This window comes from Notolepis coatsorum, assembly GCF_963971535.1.
Source record: "Notolepis coatsorum genome assembly, chromosome: 4".
Lineage (NCBI taxonomy): Eukaryota > Metazoa > Chordata > Actinopteri > Aulopiformes > Paralepididae > Notolepis > Notolepis coatsorum.
In genome coordinates this window covers 149,769,489-149,787,628 of record NC_140168.1, presented here as the reverse complement: position 1 = coordinate 149,787,628, position 18,140 = coordinate 149,769,489, and the positions used below count along the sequence as shown (strand labels likewise).

General features: G+C 43.4%; 1 protein-coding gene across 1 annotated transcript in view; it reads right to left on the bottom strand.

The window, feature by feature from the left end:
- The window catches only part of zmynd11 (zinc finger, MYND-type containing 11), a 162,261-nt gene that overhangs the window by 11,958 nt on the left and 132,163 nt on the right, over window positions 1-18,140 (bottom strand). The window contains exon 13 of the mRNA XM_084313668.1: window positions 12,537-12,611. Coding sequence (XP_084169794.1) covers window positions 12,537-12,611 — 75 coding nt within the window. The remainder of the gene's footprint in view (window positions 1-12,536; window positions 12,612-18,140) is intronic.

Here is an 18,140-nt window from a genome sequence, read left to right as displayed (position 1 = left end):
TTTTCCCATGACTAAATCTAGACTAAAACTGACTAAGACTAAAATGCTCAGACCTGTAGTTGACAAAAAAAACAGACTAAACGAAAAATAAATGAAGGTGACTAAATATGATGAAAATGAAAAAGGAGCATTTGACACATGACTAAGCCTAAAACAAAAATTTAAATAGCTGACAAAATTAACACTGCCGACGGTTACCGGTATCGATTCACAGGTACCGGTATCAGTTCAAATGTGAACGGTACCCAACCCTAGGTCAGAGTAGGATTGGGCGGTATAATTTTTTTCATACCGTCATACCTTGCTGACATCATACCCCGGTATGGGTATTATGACGGTATGACTTTCATCAGCGCAGCGGAGCTAAGTTAACAATATACTTAAAAAAACAGAACATACATCAACATAAAACAACATCATAAAACATTAAGATACAATATGCATTAGAGGGGGCGGTTAGGTGGCGTAGCGGAGATTGCGTTCGTCACCAACCCCGGAGCTGTGAGCTGGATTCGCCTGTTCGAATCCAGCTCACAGCTCCGGGGTTGTCACCAGCTTGGCTGGCCGTTCACACTAATACAATTGGCTGTATTAGAGGGTGGGAGAAGCTGGCGGGGTGGGTCCGGGTCGTTGTAAACAGCGACTCCTACAGTTCGGTCGGGGCGCCTGCTAAGCGCGGATAGGACCTGAGTGAGATAGTGTGAACCTTCCACGCGCTACGCCCTCTCAGGGAGGATCCGCGCTGCCAGGTGAAAAGAAGCGGTTGATTGGCTGGACGTGTGTCGGAGGAAGCACGTGATAGCCTCCACTCTCCCAGATGATCCGACTGTGGCGGGTAAGTGCGCAGCGACCAGGAAGGGGATTGGGAATTGGCATACGACTAACATTGGGATGGGAGAAAATCAGAGGAAAATGGAGGGGGGAAAAGGAAAAAGATAAAAAAAAAAAAAAAAAAAATACAATATGCATATGGACGGCTAGGTGGTGTAGTGGGCAAGGCGCTCATCACCAATGCAGGAGACGCTGGGTTCGAGCCCAGCTCTCCGCATTGCTATCAGCTTGGCTGGTCGTTCATACTAACACAATTTTTTCCGATTTTCCTCCCATCCCACTGTTAGTCGTTATGCCAATTCCCAACCCCCTTCCTGGTTGTTGCGCACCCCCCCCTACTGTTGGTCCGGGAGGCTGGAGACTGTCACATGCTTTCCTCCGATACATGTGCAGCCAGCCGGCAGCCAGCCGGGCAGCGCAGATTCTCACCGGGAGAGTGTAACGTGTGGAAGGTCACACTACCTTTCTCCAGATCCTACCCTCGCTGTGCAGGCGCCCCGACCGAACTGTAGGGGTCGCTGTCCACAACGCCCAGGACCCACCCATGGCTTCCCTCCCCCTAACTCAGCCAAACGAGTTAGTATAGCGATCAGCCCAAGCCAAGGCAATGCTGACTCTCCGGGAGTCGAGACCGCAGCCTCTTGCATTGGTGACGAGCATAATCTCAGCTACGCCACATGACCGGAATAATCTTTTTGGATAACATCTGATCGGAGGTAAGGAATCTATTTTACCAGTCTTAGGGTAATCAGAGCTTTTTTCACAGATATATCAACGTGTGCCCTATGTGTGTGTGTGTGTCTGTGTGTGCGCGCTGATCAGGAAATGAGAATAGATATTTCAGCCCGCTTCTATAGCGTGCATAAGTACACATATACTATCGATAATCTAGCGTTTATTTGAAAACGATTCATAAATAGGCCGAAAAATTTAAACGTTTTTGTGTATGCCAGAATATTCCAGTAAAGGTCGATTATCACGGAATCTATATATTTTCCTGAAAAACGAGGGCTTTTCAAAATGCTATAAAACGGAAATGAACCGATTAAAAAACAATCCGTTTCGACAATGTTGACTGCAAACAAGTCATTGATAAACGACAGGCAGATTAGACACATAGTCATAATTTAAGACAGAGATTATGCGTTCACAACGCTATCATTGAAGTGGGTGCCGGCATTCAACCACGTTTTACCATGTTCACCAGTGGTAATCAAAGTGTTAAAGCACTTCAAGGACCTTGTGTGAACCCTGTATATATTGGTATCGGTCTGATACTGTGCTCATGTACTCGTAACACTACTGTGTACTGCTGCTCTGTGCCATGTTTGTTCAGGAAAACACAACATTGAGTGTTAAAAATTACATTTACATTATTTTTAATGTGATCATGTTGTATATTTAATTAGTTACAGTCAGAAAGTGAGGAACATCTGATCAAAATAAAACATCTTTTCAAAGTCATTGTTAGATGTACTAACAAGTACTAGTCTAGTACTCATACACGTACTTTTCGGACTATAAGCCGCGGCTTTTTCCCCCATTTTTCGACCCTGCGGCTTATATAACGGTGCGGCTTATATGTGGACAAAAACCCGAAAATGTAAAAATCGAAATATCGAAATATTGCTTTTTTTACTGCATTGAAATGTTATTTATCTGTTCCCTTATATGCTCAACTTAATACAACTTGTAAATGAGTTAATTCTTGTTATTTGTCTGACAGTATTGTGTCCCAATGCTGGTGGGAAGACTACAAAAACGAGAAGCTGGGTGTGGTCTGTGCGAGTGCACTTAGTGAGGTGTTGAAACACACAAGAATAGCGAAATGTTAATAATAATTCAATTAAATAATTCATGACCCGAAGTCGCTGAAAGGAAGAAAGGAGACGACATCATAGAAGAATGAAAAGGAAACAAGAAAATAGATTGAAATGTAAATAAACAATGGATGAACCACTTTTTATTTATTTTTGTCCCCCTTTTATTTGTTTTTTGATTATTATGTCTTTACACTTATCATAACGTTATAAGTAGTGCTGTCAGGCGATTAAAAAAATTAATCTAATTAATTACAGGATTTGTAATTAATTAATCTAATTAATCGCATTTTAATCGCATAACAATTTTATGCCTGATATTCTATATTATATAATCATATTTCAAATTGCATGTGTCCGGATGGCAGAATTCAGTACTGTATCTACAAAACCTTCTGTTTAATCATCTTCCATCTATTAATTTGCTTAGATTTTTCAGGTCTGGTCAATTTGAGCATGGTGTTATTCACAGTCAAAGATACAATAAAATGTATTGATATTCTCATTTGGTTCATTACAATTTACTCAAAATAAAATTTTCATTCAATCAATCACCGCGCAGATTGATTGATTGAATGAAAATGTTATTAACAGATTGCAGAATGGGTACAATACAGTACGGCACACAATTGTTAAGGGGATGCAGACCAGGGTGCAACTTGCACCGTGCAATCCATTCTTTGTGGATCTAGCCCACAGTATTTCTGACACTGGGAATACATTCCCTGAGATTCATATAGATGTCCCTAGAATCAGATACCAAGAACATGCAAATGGACCATATTAAAAAATAAAAAAGTCTGTAAATGTGTATTCTACATTCTTATGGAATGAATGAGATACAAAAAAAAATTATTAAAAAAAAAAAAAAAATGTAATTAATTTTGAGTTAATTTTCATAACGCGATAATTTGCTGTGTAATTAATTAATCTAATTATCGCGATAAACTGACAGCCCTAGTTATAAGTTATAGCAACTTAACTTGTGACAAATGCCAGTGTTATTACGCGTTGCATAAAACGCGAGTCGGGCCGGTTTGTCATTAAACAATATTAAATCACATTTAGAATGTCACGAATTTTATGAGCGAACGAATTTCGTTAGAGTATATTTATTGCAACCTAATGTCATCAGAAAGTAATTTAATCAACTACAGTTTAGTACTGTTTTCGCCTTGACAGTCGCCACTATGCTGCACCTCTGCATTGTCATCTCGCCCCTGCACGCTCTGCCGTCAAGGCACACGAAGGGTTAACAGTGTGAATTAACCCTTCGTTGGCTTGACTGCAGCGGCGATTGGAAGCCTGTTCTCTGTGTTATAGAATATAGATCTTTATTGTCATTGTTACAGTTGTTACAACGAAATTTAAAATGCAGCCCTAGGTGCTAGTAAAATATAAAAAGTCCTAAACACAGTATAATATAAAAACAGGAGTAAGGCATATAACATTAATATAAACAGGGGGGTGTAAAAGATACTTGCACTATCCCTTAATGTTGTGTGTGCGTGTGTGTGTGTGTGTGTGGGGGGGGGGGGGGGGGGGGGGTGCAAGGGAGACTGTTGTTTTTCATTGCTTCTCATTGTGACTCGTTGGTACAACACCGGCAGCGTGCAGCGCGACAATCAGAATAAGAAATACAGTTACAGCTAACGGCCACTGGGGGACCTCCTAAATCTATCCTAAAAACGAAAGCGAAAGCTGGAGACCGGAAGAGTGCAGGTAGCGCACGCACGAGGAAAAGTGGAAAAGTGGAACCGAGAGACAGAACGAGAGCAAGACAGTTTGTGCAGTTTTCATGCACAACTCCTCATTATGGAAAACAAACGTAGATATGCATATGATGCAGCTTTTAAGTTAAAGGCAGTCAATCTGGCAGTAAAAGGAAATCGCACTGCTGCACGTACCCTCGGCATCAATGAGTCAATGGTGAGACGTTGGGGACGCCAGCGGGAAGAACTGTCTCAATGCAAAAAGTCAAAAAAAGCGTTCAGAGGTAATAAAAGCAGATGGCCCGAACTTGACGACTTTGTTGAAGATTGGGTGAACACACAGAGAGCAGGCGGCCGAGGTGTCTCCACTGTGCAGATCCGACTGAAGGCCAAAACAGTCGCCACCGAAATGAAAATTGAAAATTTTAGAGGTGGACCATCTTGGTGTTTCCGATTTATGAGACGAAAGGGACTGTCCATTAGGGTACGGACGACTGTGTGTCAGCAACTCCCTCCCGACTACCAGGAAAAAATAACAAACTTCGGCGAATTCACACAAAGAAAAATAGAGGAATATTCCATCGGACCGGACCAGATCATAAATATGGATGAAGTGCCTTTGACGTTTGACCTGCCTCTCACTAGGACTGTTAACAAGAGAGGTGAATCGTCCATCACGTTGAGAACCACTGGCCACGAGAGAACGTATTTCACTTGTGTTCTTGGCTGCACAGCCTCTGGATTAAAGCTTCCGCCGATGGTGATTTTTAAACGGATTACAATGCCAAAAGAAAAGATCCCGAACGGCATCTCCTTTAAAGTCAACAAGAAGGGGTGGATGATGGAAAGTGTAATGAAGGAGTGGCTGAATGAGTGCTACGTCAAGCGCCCTGGCGGATTCTTTCGCCAAAAAAAAGCTTTGCTCGTTTTGGACAGCATGAGGGCCCATATCACAGAGTCTGTGAAAGCAGCCATCAAGAGCACAAACTCAATTCCAGCTGTGATTCCTGGGGGCACGACGAAGCATCTGCAGCCACTCGACATCAGTGTCAATCGTGCGTTCAAAGTGGCACTACGCGTTCAGTGGGAGGCGTGGATGACTAGCGGCGATAAATCATTCACCAACACAGGGCGCATGCGAAGAGCAACGTTCGCTCAAGTTTGCGAGTGGATCCTGACAGCGTGGAGGAGTGTCAAAACATCCACGATCACCAACGGGTTCCGAAAGGCTGGACTGCTGCATGATGAAGAGGAGGACGCGGCCACAGCTGAGGCCCTTCAGAGGCTGTTCGATTCTGACAGTGACGAAGAGGAGTTTGTTGGTTTTGGGAGCGACAACGAAGGAGCGAGGAGAGTGGCTGACGAAGCCACTCTGACACTGAAGATGATGACTTTGGTGGTTTTAGTACGCAGGAAGAAGAAGAAGAAGATGAGGATGAATGACTTGACCTTTCTGGTTACACAGCAGCCGTGTACTCAGTGGCGGCCGGTGGGTTTTCGCCACTAGGGGCGCTATACCAAATATTTTGTACAGTACAGTACAGTACCACGCAACACTCGTGATTCGACTCACGCTCACGGCAATGAATCGGCTCTTATGAACGAGTCGCTCAGCTGTTACTACAACAACACACAACCAGTCAAATAAAGTATAGTCTAGACTCTAATTCACAACTTGAAACACAATATATAAATAGAAAAGTTAGAAACAAAACTCGCCCGTCTACAAACACAGGCAGATCTCTCCCTCTCTCCTTCTCTCTCTCACACACAGCGCGACGTGGAATCGATTCGTTACACAATCAGACCTATTATATACCAAGAATAACTTCAGTATGAGTACAGGGCTGTACACATATTTTGCATATTGTTAAACGAGCCAAGGCTAGCTATTAAACTATCGATATGAATCGAAAATCTGGGACCCTGATGTAAACAAGACAAACGTCTTTCTCTGGTCTGCATCCCCTTAACAATTGTGTGTATTGAGCCGTACTGTATTGTACCCATTCTGCAATCTGTTAATAAAGTTCTCATTCATTCATTCAAACATAGACGATCTCTCTGTCTCTCGGATCAATCAAATCAAATAATTAACACATGTATGTTGTCATTTTAAACAACTCACCATTCATTCATTATGCATCAGCAGCATCAGAGAGCATTTTAGTAGTTACATTTTCAACAAGATTGCTGCTATTTAAACACTTCATGGAAACGGGGTAACGTTAACCTTATGTCGACTGTAGTATTGTATGACCTCGACATAACGTTTAAACGTTAACGTTACTCCGTTCCATGCAGCTAAGTGGCCAGCTAAGCTAACGGAGCTAACAGCTAGCAGTAGCTGTAACGTTATGCGGCATCAGTAGACAACGTATCATGTATTAAACTAGAGTTATGATCGCTAATCTACCTTGTTGTTGGCTTGTTGATAAAGTATATCCACTCCATGGCATTGTCCATCCAGCCTGTGTTGATGTCCATCCATTGTCCATCCACACTGCCTCCATAATATAGCTTGTTGTTAGTTAGCCAAGAGCTGTGTCTTTGTCCATTTTCGCCTCGAACAGCCTGCAAACTACCTGGCGTTCTATCGCCATGCTCTAAGACAAACTCTAACCGTAACCAACTTTGAAAGAGTGCCTAAGCTCAGTGTAGTAACAGTTGCTGTTGTTGTTGACGAGTCGAGTACTGAGTTGCATTCTAACCAACCCGAGAAATGCGGCAATGGAAAAAAACTGGCATCGCGTCGGCCAATCAGAGAGCGTCTCCGCGAAATGCGGCTATGGAAAATTCTTCACGGAAGTTCACGCTTGCTGCCTAGACCGCTTCAAATCGCGCTCGGATTCCAACATAATAGTCATATTTCAACGCACAACGCCGTATGCACTGATTGGCTGTGACGGAGACAGCGATCAAACTGTGACGCGCAGTCAGAGCGTTATCGCTTCTTGCCCGGGCGAGAAATACGAAAAAATAAAAAAAAAACGTCACTTCCTGCCCATGAAAACGGTGTTTTTTTAATTTAGATAATAACGTTATATTGTGCATTGGAAATACAAACACTTAAAATGAGTAAATATTATTCATTTTAAACATGTTTATATTATTTATAGGGCTATAAAACAAAAAACAAAAAAGTTTTTTTCTTTCTTCTTCTCTCATTTAACAGGTGGGTCGGCGCCCTAGCGCCACCAGTGGCGAGCCGCCACTGCGTGTACTGCACCTTAGCCTAAAAGATGAAGACGAGGATTTTTCTGGTAGGCTGATTACCGTCTATTTTAAGCAGCCGTGTTACTGCAACTTTATAAAAAACACACATTTAATTGGACATTGATATTGCCTCGTCAACTAAACTGTAAACTGGTTGCAATTCTTCCTCCTCCTCCTCCTCCTCATCCTCCTCCTCGCAGTCCTCGCAGCCAGTCGTCCAATGAGCAGAGTTAAAATAGGCTATAGGCTTCTAAAACGATTTAATATGCTAAACTTATTTTTCTATTTTTAAATTCAATTTTCTTTATTTCATTTGATTGTTCCCGACATAATGCTATATGCCCCGACCAGATCCTTGACTCCTTTGTGATACAGAATAATTAGAATAGTAAGTGGCTATCTTTTTTTTTACCAGCTGTAGATCAATGCCGGTAGGCTTGAAAGTGTGTGTGTCTGAAACACTATGTGATACTGTACAGTACAGTTTACACAGCACAGTACATGTTCTGTATACTATTGCACTAAATGGTAACACTTGTTATGCAAATATGCAACTTGTTTGTTGAAATGTTAATAAATGGGAGCTTCTTCAAACAGCCATCTCTTTCCCGACAATCCTTTCAGTGCACGAAACCTTACATATGGTAATTAAACATTAAAACACATGCGGCTTATAGTCCAGTGCGGCTTATATATGTACACATCATTAAATTGAGTTGCTGCGGCTTATAGTCAGGTGCGGCTTATAGTGCGAAAAGTACGGTACTCTGCAAGTACCCAAATGTAAGTACTTGTACATGGTCTGAAAAAAGTTCTATCGAGATATCCCTAATGAAATATTTAAGTTTAGTTTTACAGACCCCGTCTTTAAATCCTCCATTGTTGTAATGTATCCCATTATTGTTTTCATAATTTCAGAGCAATAATCATGTTGCACTAGTCTGATCTGGTGAGTTGAGCGTTGTTGCACAAACTAAGTCTCACTTTACAAGGACCCAATATAAGCCAATAGAATAAGTTGGATATATTGATTGTTTATTTAGGTTAGGCGAGATGTCTCCATGAAGGTTAACCCTTTCACTGCCACACAACAGCAGGTACGGGTACCGGTCGGTAGTGTGATAGTAAAGGGTTAACATTATGTAGTGTGGCAGTGAAAGGGTTAAAGGATGGGTTTATTTAAGTTTTTTAACCCAGGCCAGGCATTGTTTGGCATGATGTTGACTAGTACAGGCCATCCTTTCACTGATGGCTTTAGTATTGAGAAACTGAACACTGGTACTGCCTCCTCTCATCAGGCTCCAAACCAATCTAATGGGTCCATCTAGTGTTTTAGCCTTCAAAAACCAAGATACGTGTCCTTTTACAAAACAGGAAGATCAATAGTTTCAAATATAATGGGTTGTATACAGGACAACGTTTCATTTACCGCGAAACAAAACCTATGAAGTGTGCCGCACGTTCACGTCAACGTTAACACGCACAATACAAGCTTACCTAGGATTTTACTTGATTCTACAACAACAAAGCAGTCGGGGCAATGGCAAGCCGAAAACGGTCGCAAGTGTGGTTACACTTTACAAAGCTAGATGCAGACAACGCTCGCTGAAGTTTGGACAATTTTTTTACAACTGAGGTAAGTAGATTACATTTTTAGACACTAAAGTACAGAAAAAAGGTACCGGCGGGCAGTGTTCATTTTGTCAATGAAAAATATGACTAAATATGGTCGTCAACGAAGCTTTTTCCCATGACTAAATCTAGACTAAAACAAAAAAGACAAAATCGAGACTAAAACTGACTAAGACTAAAATGCTCAGACCTGTAGTTGACAAAAAAAACGGACTAAACGAAAAATAAATGAAGGTGACTAAATATGATGAAAATGAAAAAGGAGCATTTGACACATGACTAAGCCTAAAACAAAAATGTAAATAGCTGACAAAATTAACACTGCCGACGGTTACCGGTATCGATTCACAGGTACCGGTATCAGTTCAAATGTGAACGGTACCCAACCCTAGGTCAGAGTAGGCTTGGGCGGTATAATTTTTTTCATACCGTCATACCTTGCTGACATCATACCCCGGTATGGGTATTATGACGGTATGACTTTCATCACCGCAGCGGAGCTAAGTTAACAATATACTTAAAAAAACAGAACATACATCAACATAAAACAACATCATAAAACATTAAGATACAATATGCATATGGAAGGCTAGGTGGTGTAGTGGGCAAGGCGCTCACCACCAATGCAGGAGACGCTGGGTTCGAGCCCAGCTCTCCGCATTGCTATCAGCTTGGCTGGTCGTTCATACTAACACAATTTTTTCCGATTTTCCTCCCATCCCACTGTTAGTCGTTATGCCAATTCCCAACCCCATTCCTGGTTGTTGCGCACCCCCCCCCCCCCCCCCTACTGTTGGTCCGGGAGGCTGGAGACTGTCACATGCTTTCCTCCGATACATGTGCAGCCAGCCGGCAGCCAGCCTGGCAGCGCAGATTCTCACCGGGAGAGTGTAACGTGTGGAAGGTCACACTACCTTTCTCCAGATCCTACCCTCGCTGTGCAGGCGCCCCGACCGAACTGTAGGGGTCGCTGTCCACAACGCCCAGGACCCACCCACGGCTTCCCTCCCCCTAACTCAGCCAAACGAGTTAGTATAGCGATCAGCCCAAGCCAAGGCAATGCTGACTCTCCGGGAGTCGAGACCGCAGCCTCTTGCATTGGTGACGAGCATAATCTCAGCTACGCCACCTGACCGCCCCATACATATGTAGTTAATCTCATCAGTGAGCCATTTCTTTAATATAATATGTATATATTTAATTAAATATTTCTTCTGTTCAACCACAATCCAAAATGGTGTATTGGTTTTGGTACCAGTATCAAAAATATAAAAACTATACAGCCTAGTCATGACCGCGAAGCAGTGGTGTGACGTCATGACCGCGATGTGGTGTTGTGACGTCATGACCGTGATGTGACATCATGACCGTGATGTGGTGTTGTGACGTCATGACCGTGAAGTAGTGGTCTGACGTCATGACCGTGATGTGGTGTTCTGATGTCATGACCGTGAAGTAGTGGTCTGATGTCATGACCGTGATGTGGTGTTGTGACGTCATGACCGTGATGTGACATCATGACCGTGATGTGGTGTTCTGATGTCATGACCGTGAAGTAGTGGTCTGATGTCATGACCGTGAAGTAGTGGTCTGATGTCATGACCGTGAAGTAGTGGTGTGACATCATGACCGTGAAGTAGTGGTCTGACGTCATGACCGTGATGTGGTGTTCTGATGTCATGACCGTGAAGTAGTGGTCTGATGTCATGACCGTGAAGTAGTGGTCTGATGTCATGACCGTGAAGTAGTGGTCTGATGTCATGACCGTGAAGTAGTGGTCTGATGTCATGACCGTGAAGTAGTGGTCTGATGTCATGACCGTGAAGTAGTGGTCTGATGTCATGACCGTGAAGTAGTGGTCTGATGTCATGACCGTGATGTAGTGGTCTGATGTAATGACCGTGAAGTAGTGGTGTGACATCATGACCGTGATGTGGTGTTCTGATGTCATGACCGTGAAGTAGTGGTCTGACGTCATGACCGTGATGTGGTGGTGTGGCGTCATGACCGTGATGTGGTGGTCTGATGTCATGACCGTGATGTGGTGTTGTGGCGTCATGACCGCAATGTGGTGTTGTAACGTCATGACCGTGATGTAGTGGTCTGATGTCATGACCGTGATGTGGTGTTGTGACGTCATGACCGTGATGTGGTGTTGTGACGTCATGACCGTGATGTGGTGTTGTGACGTCATGACCGTGATGTGACATCATGACCGTGATGTGGTGTTGTGACGTCATGACCGTGAAGTAGTGGTCTGACGTCATGACCGTGATGTGGTGTTCTGATGTCATGACCGTGAAGTAGTGGTCTGACGTCATGACCGTGATGTGGTGTTGTGACATCATGACCGTGAAGTAGTGGTCTGATGTCATGACCGTGATGTGGTGTTCTGATGTCATGACCGTGAAGTAGTGGTCTGATGTCATGACCGTGATGTAGTGGTCTGACGTCATGACCGTGATGTAGTGGTCTGATGTAATGACCGTGATGTAGTGGTCTGACGTCATGACCGTGAAGTAGTGGTCTGATGTCATGACCGTGATGTAGTGGTCTGATGTAATGACCGTGATGTAGTGGTCTGATGTCATGACCGTGAAGTAGTGGTCTGATGTAATGACCGTGATGTAGTGGTCTGATGTAATGACCGTGATGTGGTGGTGTGATGTAATGACCGTGAAGTAGTGGTCTGATGTCATGACCGTGATGTGGTGGTCTGACGTCATGACCGTGATGTGGTGTTCTGACGTCATGACCGTGAAGTAGTGGTCTGATGTCATGACCGTGAAGTAGTGGTCTGATGTCATGACCGTGAAGTAGTGGTCTGACGTCATGACCGTGAAGTAGTGGTCTGACGTCATGACCGTGAAGTAGTGGTCTGACGTCATGACCGTGATGTAGTGGTCTGACGTCATGACCGTGATGTCGTGGTGTGGCGTCATGACCGCAATGTGGTGTTGTAACGTCATGACCGTGAAGTAGTGGTCTGATGTCATGACCGTGATGTAGTGGTCTGATGTCATGACCGTGATGTAGTGGTGTGACGTCATGACCGTGAAGTAATGGTCTGATGTCATGACCGTGATGTGGTGTGACGTCATGACCGTGATGTGGTGTGACGTCATGACCGTGATGTCATGGTGTGACGTCATGACCGTGAAGTAGTGGTCTGATGTCATGACAGTGATGTCGTGGTGTGACGTCATGACCGTGATGTAGTGTGACGTCATGACCGTGAAGTAGTGGTCTGATGTCATGACAGTGATGTCGTGGTGTGACGTCATGACCGTGATGTAGTGTGAGATGGTGCAAGGGAGGCACTTACACTGGCTTCTTCTTTGGGCTCCACCGGTTGATTGCGACGGCTCTTCTTGGCCTTGGGTTCCTGGCTCACTTTGAGCTGGAGAAAACAGAAGGGGAGAATAGAAAATGTAATGTGTTCTAGAGCAGGGGCTCTCAACCTTTCTGCTGCCAAGGCACCCCTGTTCAATAAAATATTCCAGGACACCCCTACATACGATAAAGACTTTTCCAGTCCTGTCTTTTTTGCTACAATGATGACAAAAGTGCTTGCTTTCAAAATAATGTTTATTTAAGAAACCGGGAAACACATTTGTGTGTATATGCAGGCTATATAATGCATTATTAACAGGTGTTTCAGGTCCACTACCACAATGAGAGTTTACCCAAATCAAAAACCCTGGGTAGACAAATCCGTCCGTGAAGCTCTGAGAGCGCGCACCAAAGCATACAACGACGGCCTAGTGGCAGGCAACATGAATGACCACAAGGTGGCGCGATACAACGTAAGGAGGACAGTGACAGAGGCCAAACGGTGCTACAAGGATAAAATTGAACTCCAGTTTGAACAGGCTGACTCTAGAGCTATGTGGCAGGGGCTCAAAACGATGACAGACTACAAAGGCGCCTCCCTCAAACTGAACAGTGACATCTCCTTAGCAAATGACCTCAATACCTTCTATGCGAGGTTTGATGCTGGTAATAACAACACCAGCCCACAAGCCAAGGCAATGGGGGGGGGGGGGGGGTCTGCTGCTGATGGAGACTCAGTGTTCAGGGTAACAGAGCATGAGGTGAGGCGGACCTTTAAAAAAGTGAATATCAGGAAGGCAGCAGGTCCGGACGGCATCCCCGGCCGCGTCCTAAAAGTCTGTGCCGACCAACTGGCCCCGGTATTCACTGACATATTTAACCTGTCCTTAGAACAGGCTGTCATCCCCACCTGCCTGAAGAAGTCCACTATTATCCCTGTACCCAAAAAATCCAAGCCTGCTTGCCTCAATGACTACCGCCCTGTAGCTCTCACCTCCATAGCCATGAAGTGCTTTGAGAAGCTAGTAAAGGGCTACATCTGCTCCTCCCTCCCCATCAACATGGACCCCCTGCAATTTGCATACCGCCCCAACAGGTCCACGGAGGACGCCATAGCCCATGTGCTGCACACAGCTCGGCATTCAATACCATAGTCCCCTCCATACTCATAGCCAAGCTCAGGGACCTGGGCTTGAACTATGACCTCTGCCAGTGGGTCTTGGACTTCCTGACGGGCAGACCCCAGGTGGTGAGAGCAGGCAACTGCACCTCCTCATCCATCACCCTCAACATAGGGGCCCCCCAGGGCTGTGTTCTGAGTCCCCTCCTCTACTCCCTGTACACACACGACTGTGTGGCTCAGCGGAGTAGCAATACAATTAGAGATGTTCCGATACCATTTTTTCCTTTCCGATCCGATTCCGATACCTAAGCTTTGGGTATCGGCCGATACCGATACTTATCCGATACCAGTGCATACTGTACATTAAAAAAATAAAAAAATATTATATAAATTATAAAAGTTTTTTTTTTTAATACAGCTACTGTTTTATATATACTGTTTTTTAGTAATAACTATAAAGTAATGGTATTTATTCAACAACAGGTGATTGTATAGATTAGTATTAGTATCAGTAATTGAAAACTATCTCAATGAGTTCACCCACGGAAAGGTTGTTGGCACATTAGTTCCACACGGACATTATTCGTTGCTGCACTTGCTTCCACAAGAAGGCTCCGTTTAGTACCAGAGGCTCTGTTGTTGTGATTTTTGCACAATAAATATTCAACATTCTCTTTTGAGACTCCGCCTCAGACTCATCATTTGGCACTAAAAGCTAAACATTGTCGCCGATATGGCTGTCCGCAACATGTCATTAATTGTGTACGCGACGTGCAATTGTGCAATGACAACGTTACCGTGAGCTAGGTTAGCTAGCATGAGCTACCGCTATATGGAAAGACTGTAACGTTACTGCCGGTGACATTTTGATTTAACTTGGAATACTCCTTTGCCAACTTGCTGTACTTTGCTTGCAGATCTGCAGTCATTATTGCTGTATTATGAATAGCCCCAACTTTAGCCAAGGTAACGTCAAAGCTAGCTTTCGGTTAGCTGTTCAATGCTAATAACACCAGCCACCAAGCGAACTCATCAGAGCTCCCCGTCAACAGCGCTGTCGGGACAATGGCATTTTAAGAAAGTATCTGCTCTGCTGTTAATGGCAATTGACACTTTAATTCACGGTCGATTAAGCACACGTTTGTTTTATAATGCTCACCCAGCGAAGTATGAGTATATAAAGTATCTACATAGCCCAACGTCCGCAGTGTTGTTGATAAATTACGTCATATGGTATCGGAGCGCAACATTAGAGGGTACTCGCCGATACCGATACCAGCATTTTAGGCAGTATCGGCGGCATTTCCGATACTGGTATCGGTATCGGAACAACTCTAAATACAATCATCAAATTTGCTGACGACACAGTGGTGGTGGGCCTGATCTCTGCCAACGACGAGAGGGCCTACCTGGAAGAGGTCAAGGTCCTGGCGGGATGGTGCCAGGAAAACAGCCTCTCCCTGAACGTCAGCAAAACAAAGGAGATGATTGTGGACTTCAGGAGGTCGGGGGTCAAGGACTACAGCCCCCTCAGCATCGACGGGGCACCGGTTGAGAGAGTCAACAGCTTTAAGTACCTCGGAGCCTACATATCCGAGGACTTGACATGGACCACACACATTGACAGTGTTGTGAAGAAGGCACGACAACGCCTCTACTTCCTCAGGCGCCTAAGGAAGTTCCAAGTCAGTCAGAAGATCCTTAAGAACTTCTACTCATGTACAATAGAGAGCATCCTGACTGGCAACATCACCTCCTGGTTTGGGAATAGCACTGCACAAGAACGAAGCAGACTACAAAGAGTGACACGTTCAGCCGAACGCACAATTGGAGGGGGGCTCCCCACCCTCCAGAACATTTACAACAAGCGTTGCAGGGGCAAGGCTAAGAGAATCATTAAAGACTCCAGTCACCCGAACAACTGCCTCTTTGAACTGCTGCGGTCAGGCAAGCGATACCGGAGTCTCAAGGCGAGCACAGAAAGACTCAGAAGAAGCTTCTATCCCCAGGCCATCAGGCTGCTAAATGAACAATGAACACTACACAACAACAACCATCAAACGCACATAGCACACACATCCACACTCACTTTAAACAAACACACTGTAGCACCCACTCCACACACTTTATAGCACACACCCACTTTAAACAAACACACTGTAGCACCCACTCCCCACACTTTATATTTATTGATGAAGGATTGCACTACAACTCGTACACCTTACTGTAAATTGTACCTAAATTGTACCTCATCCCATTTCTGCTTTGCACTATATAGTACTGTACATTAGTACACTGCATAGTATTGTATATTATATGGTAACTCAGTTACGTCTATTCTGCATCGAACATTGTACATATGTCTATACTGAACACTGTGACCTCATTTTCTACTTCTAAATTACATGCTATACTATGTTATTTGATACTATCTTGTCTAGCACAGTCTCTGGAGCGTAACAGTAAGAAGCATTTTGTATGAAAGTATTCTGTACTTCTGTATGACAACTATTAAAGAAACTTAACTCTAAATGGCTTAGTACTGTTGACATTACACTGCTTAAATATGTAAATCAAATAGCATATTTCTTTAAATAAAATTACAGAAAATTATCACTAAAGTGCTATCTGTTGCAGCTGCACAATTTTTCATAAAAATTGCATATTTGGATAAGTGTGACCATTTCTCAAACTGAAAATCATGTATTTTTTTTTAATACAGAAAAGGATCACTAAAGTGTAGGGATGTTCGATATTGGCTTTTTTACAGATACCGATATAGTCCAACTCTTAATTTCCGATACCGATATCAACCGATACCGATATATGCAGGGTTTCCCCCCCCAAAAACTGAATAATTTCAGGTAATTAACATTACATATCTCTTGTTGTGGAATTAACACAACATTATGCATACTTTTGACAATAAATAAAATCTGAATTTGTTCTTACTTGCTTGCCTGGGTAAATAAAGGTTATAAAAAAAAAAAAAAAAAAAAAAAAATTGAAAACTGATACCGATATTTTCCGATACCACATTTTTATGCCGATATCGGCTGATAATATCGGTAGGCCGATAATATCGGACATCCCTACTAAAGTGCTATATGTTGCAGCTGCACTGTTCTCCATAAAAATTGCATATTTGGATAAGTTTGACCATTTCTCAAAAACAGAAAATCATGTATTTTCTTTTAATACAGAAAAGGATCACCAAGTTACCATTTCTCAAAAAATATAAATAAATACAGAAAATAAGCACTCATTCACTCAGTGGACATTTCTAGCTCAATGCAAGGTCTGCTGCTGCTGGCTAATAATACGGTCAATACGTGGGGAGATCTTTGACAAGGCAACACGCATGTCATCCTTTGTTTTCAGAGATGTCATGGATGAAAACAAGCTTCACACATGTGGTGCTGAATGGTATCAACACCTTAACTGCTGCATCATGAGATACTTGGTACTCAGCACAACACTCTGAAACTAGCTCTCCAGGTGGTATCGGATGAGATTTCAATGAGTTCTTCCAAGAGTTTGGATGGAGATGTGTCGGGAAGCTTTGTCTGAATGTTGTCTGTACATTTTTTTTTATCCAGAGTAACTTGGTGATCCTTTTCTGCGTTTATTAAATAATGATTTTCAAATTTTGAGAAATGGTCAAACGTATCCAAATATGGTATTTTCATGGAAAACAGTGCAGCTGCAACAGATAGCACTTTAGTGATAATCTTCTGTAATCCAAAAACAATTAATTTTTTTTTTTTTTTTTTTTTTTAATCTCAAGGCACCCCTGGCAGCTCTCTGCGGCACCCCAGGGTGCCGCTGCACCCCTGTTGAGAACCGCTGTTCTAGAGTCCGACAGGTATTTGGACGTACATACCGAATAATGGAGGTGTGTTGGAATAAATAGAAGTAGACATGACATTTTACAAACTGAACAGTGAACTACTCTGCTTTCCATTTTCATGCCATTTCTCTTGATTAATAATAAGGAAGCTTATAGGCTACAGATGCTCATTATTACAACATTTATTACAAAATAGTACACGTATTCCTGGGAAAATTTACACATAGGCCCTTCTGGTCTGTGTGTCGTGAATTGTTTTGTCTGCAAAGCCGCCTGGACACATTTAGAGTCACTATATAGAAATAGCGAATCTCTCCGATGGTCTCGTTTGCTTATGTAGGTCATATAGAGGCATCCGTATTAACACTTTGGGTGCCAAAAACGAGTTAAGTAGTTTCTGGGCTTAAGTCGTTCAGTGCCAAAAACGACGAAGTAGTTTCTGGGTCGATATTTTTATTCATTATCCACCCAGGGAGCCTGTTGTTACCATAGGGAATGAGTCTGAGGTCGCCAAGGTGCAATACGGGCTGCATCCCGCTAGACGGCGGTATCAAGCACCCTTTGTAACCTTGTATCTTGGCCTGTGTAATGGCCAAACGTCACCGGTTTCATGTTTCCTTGTC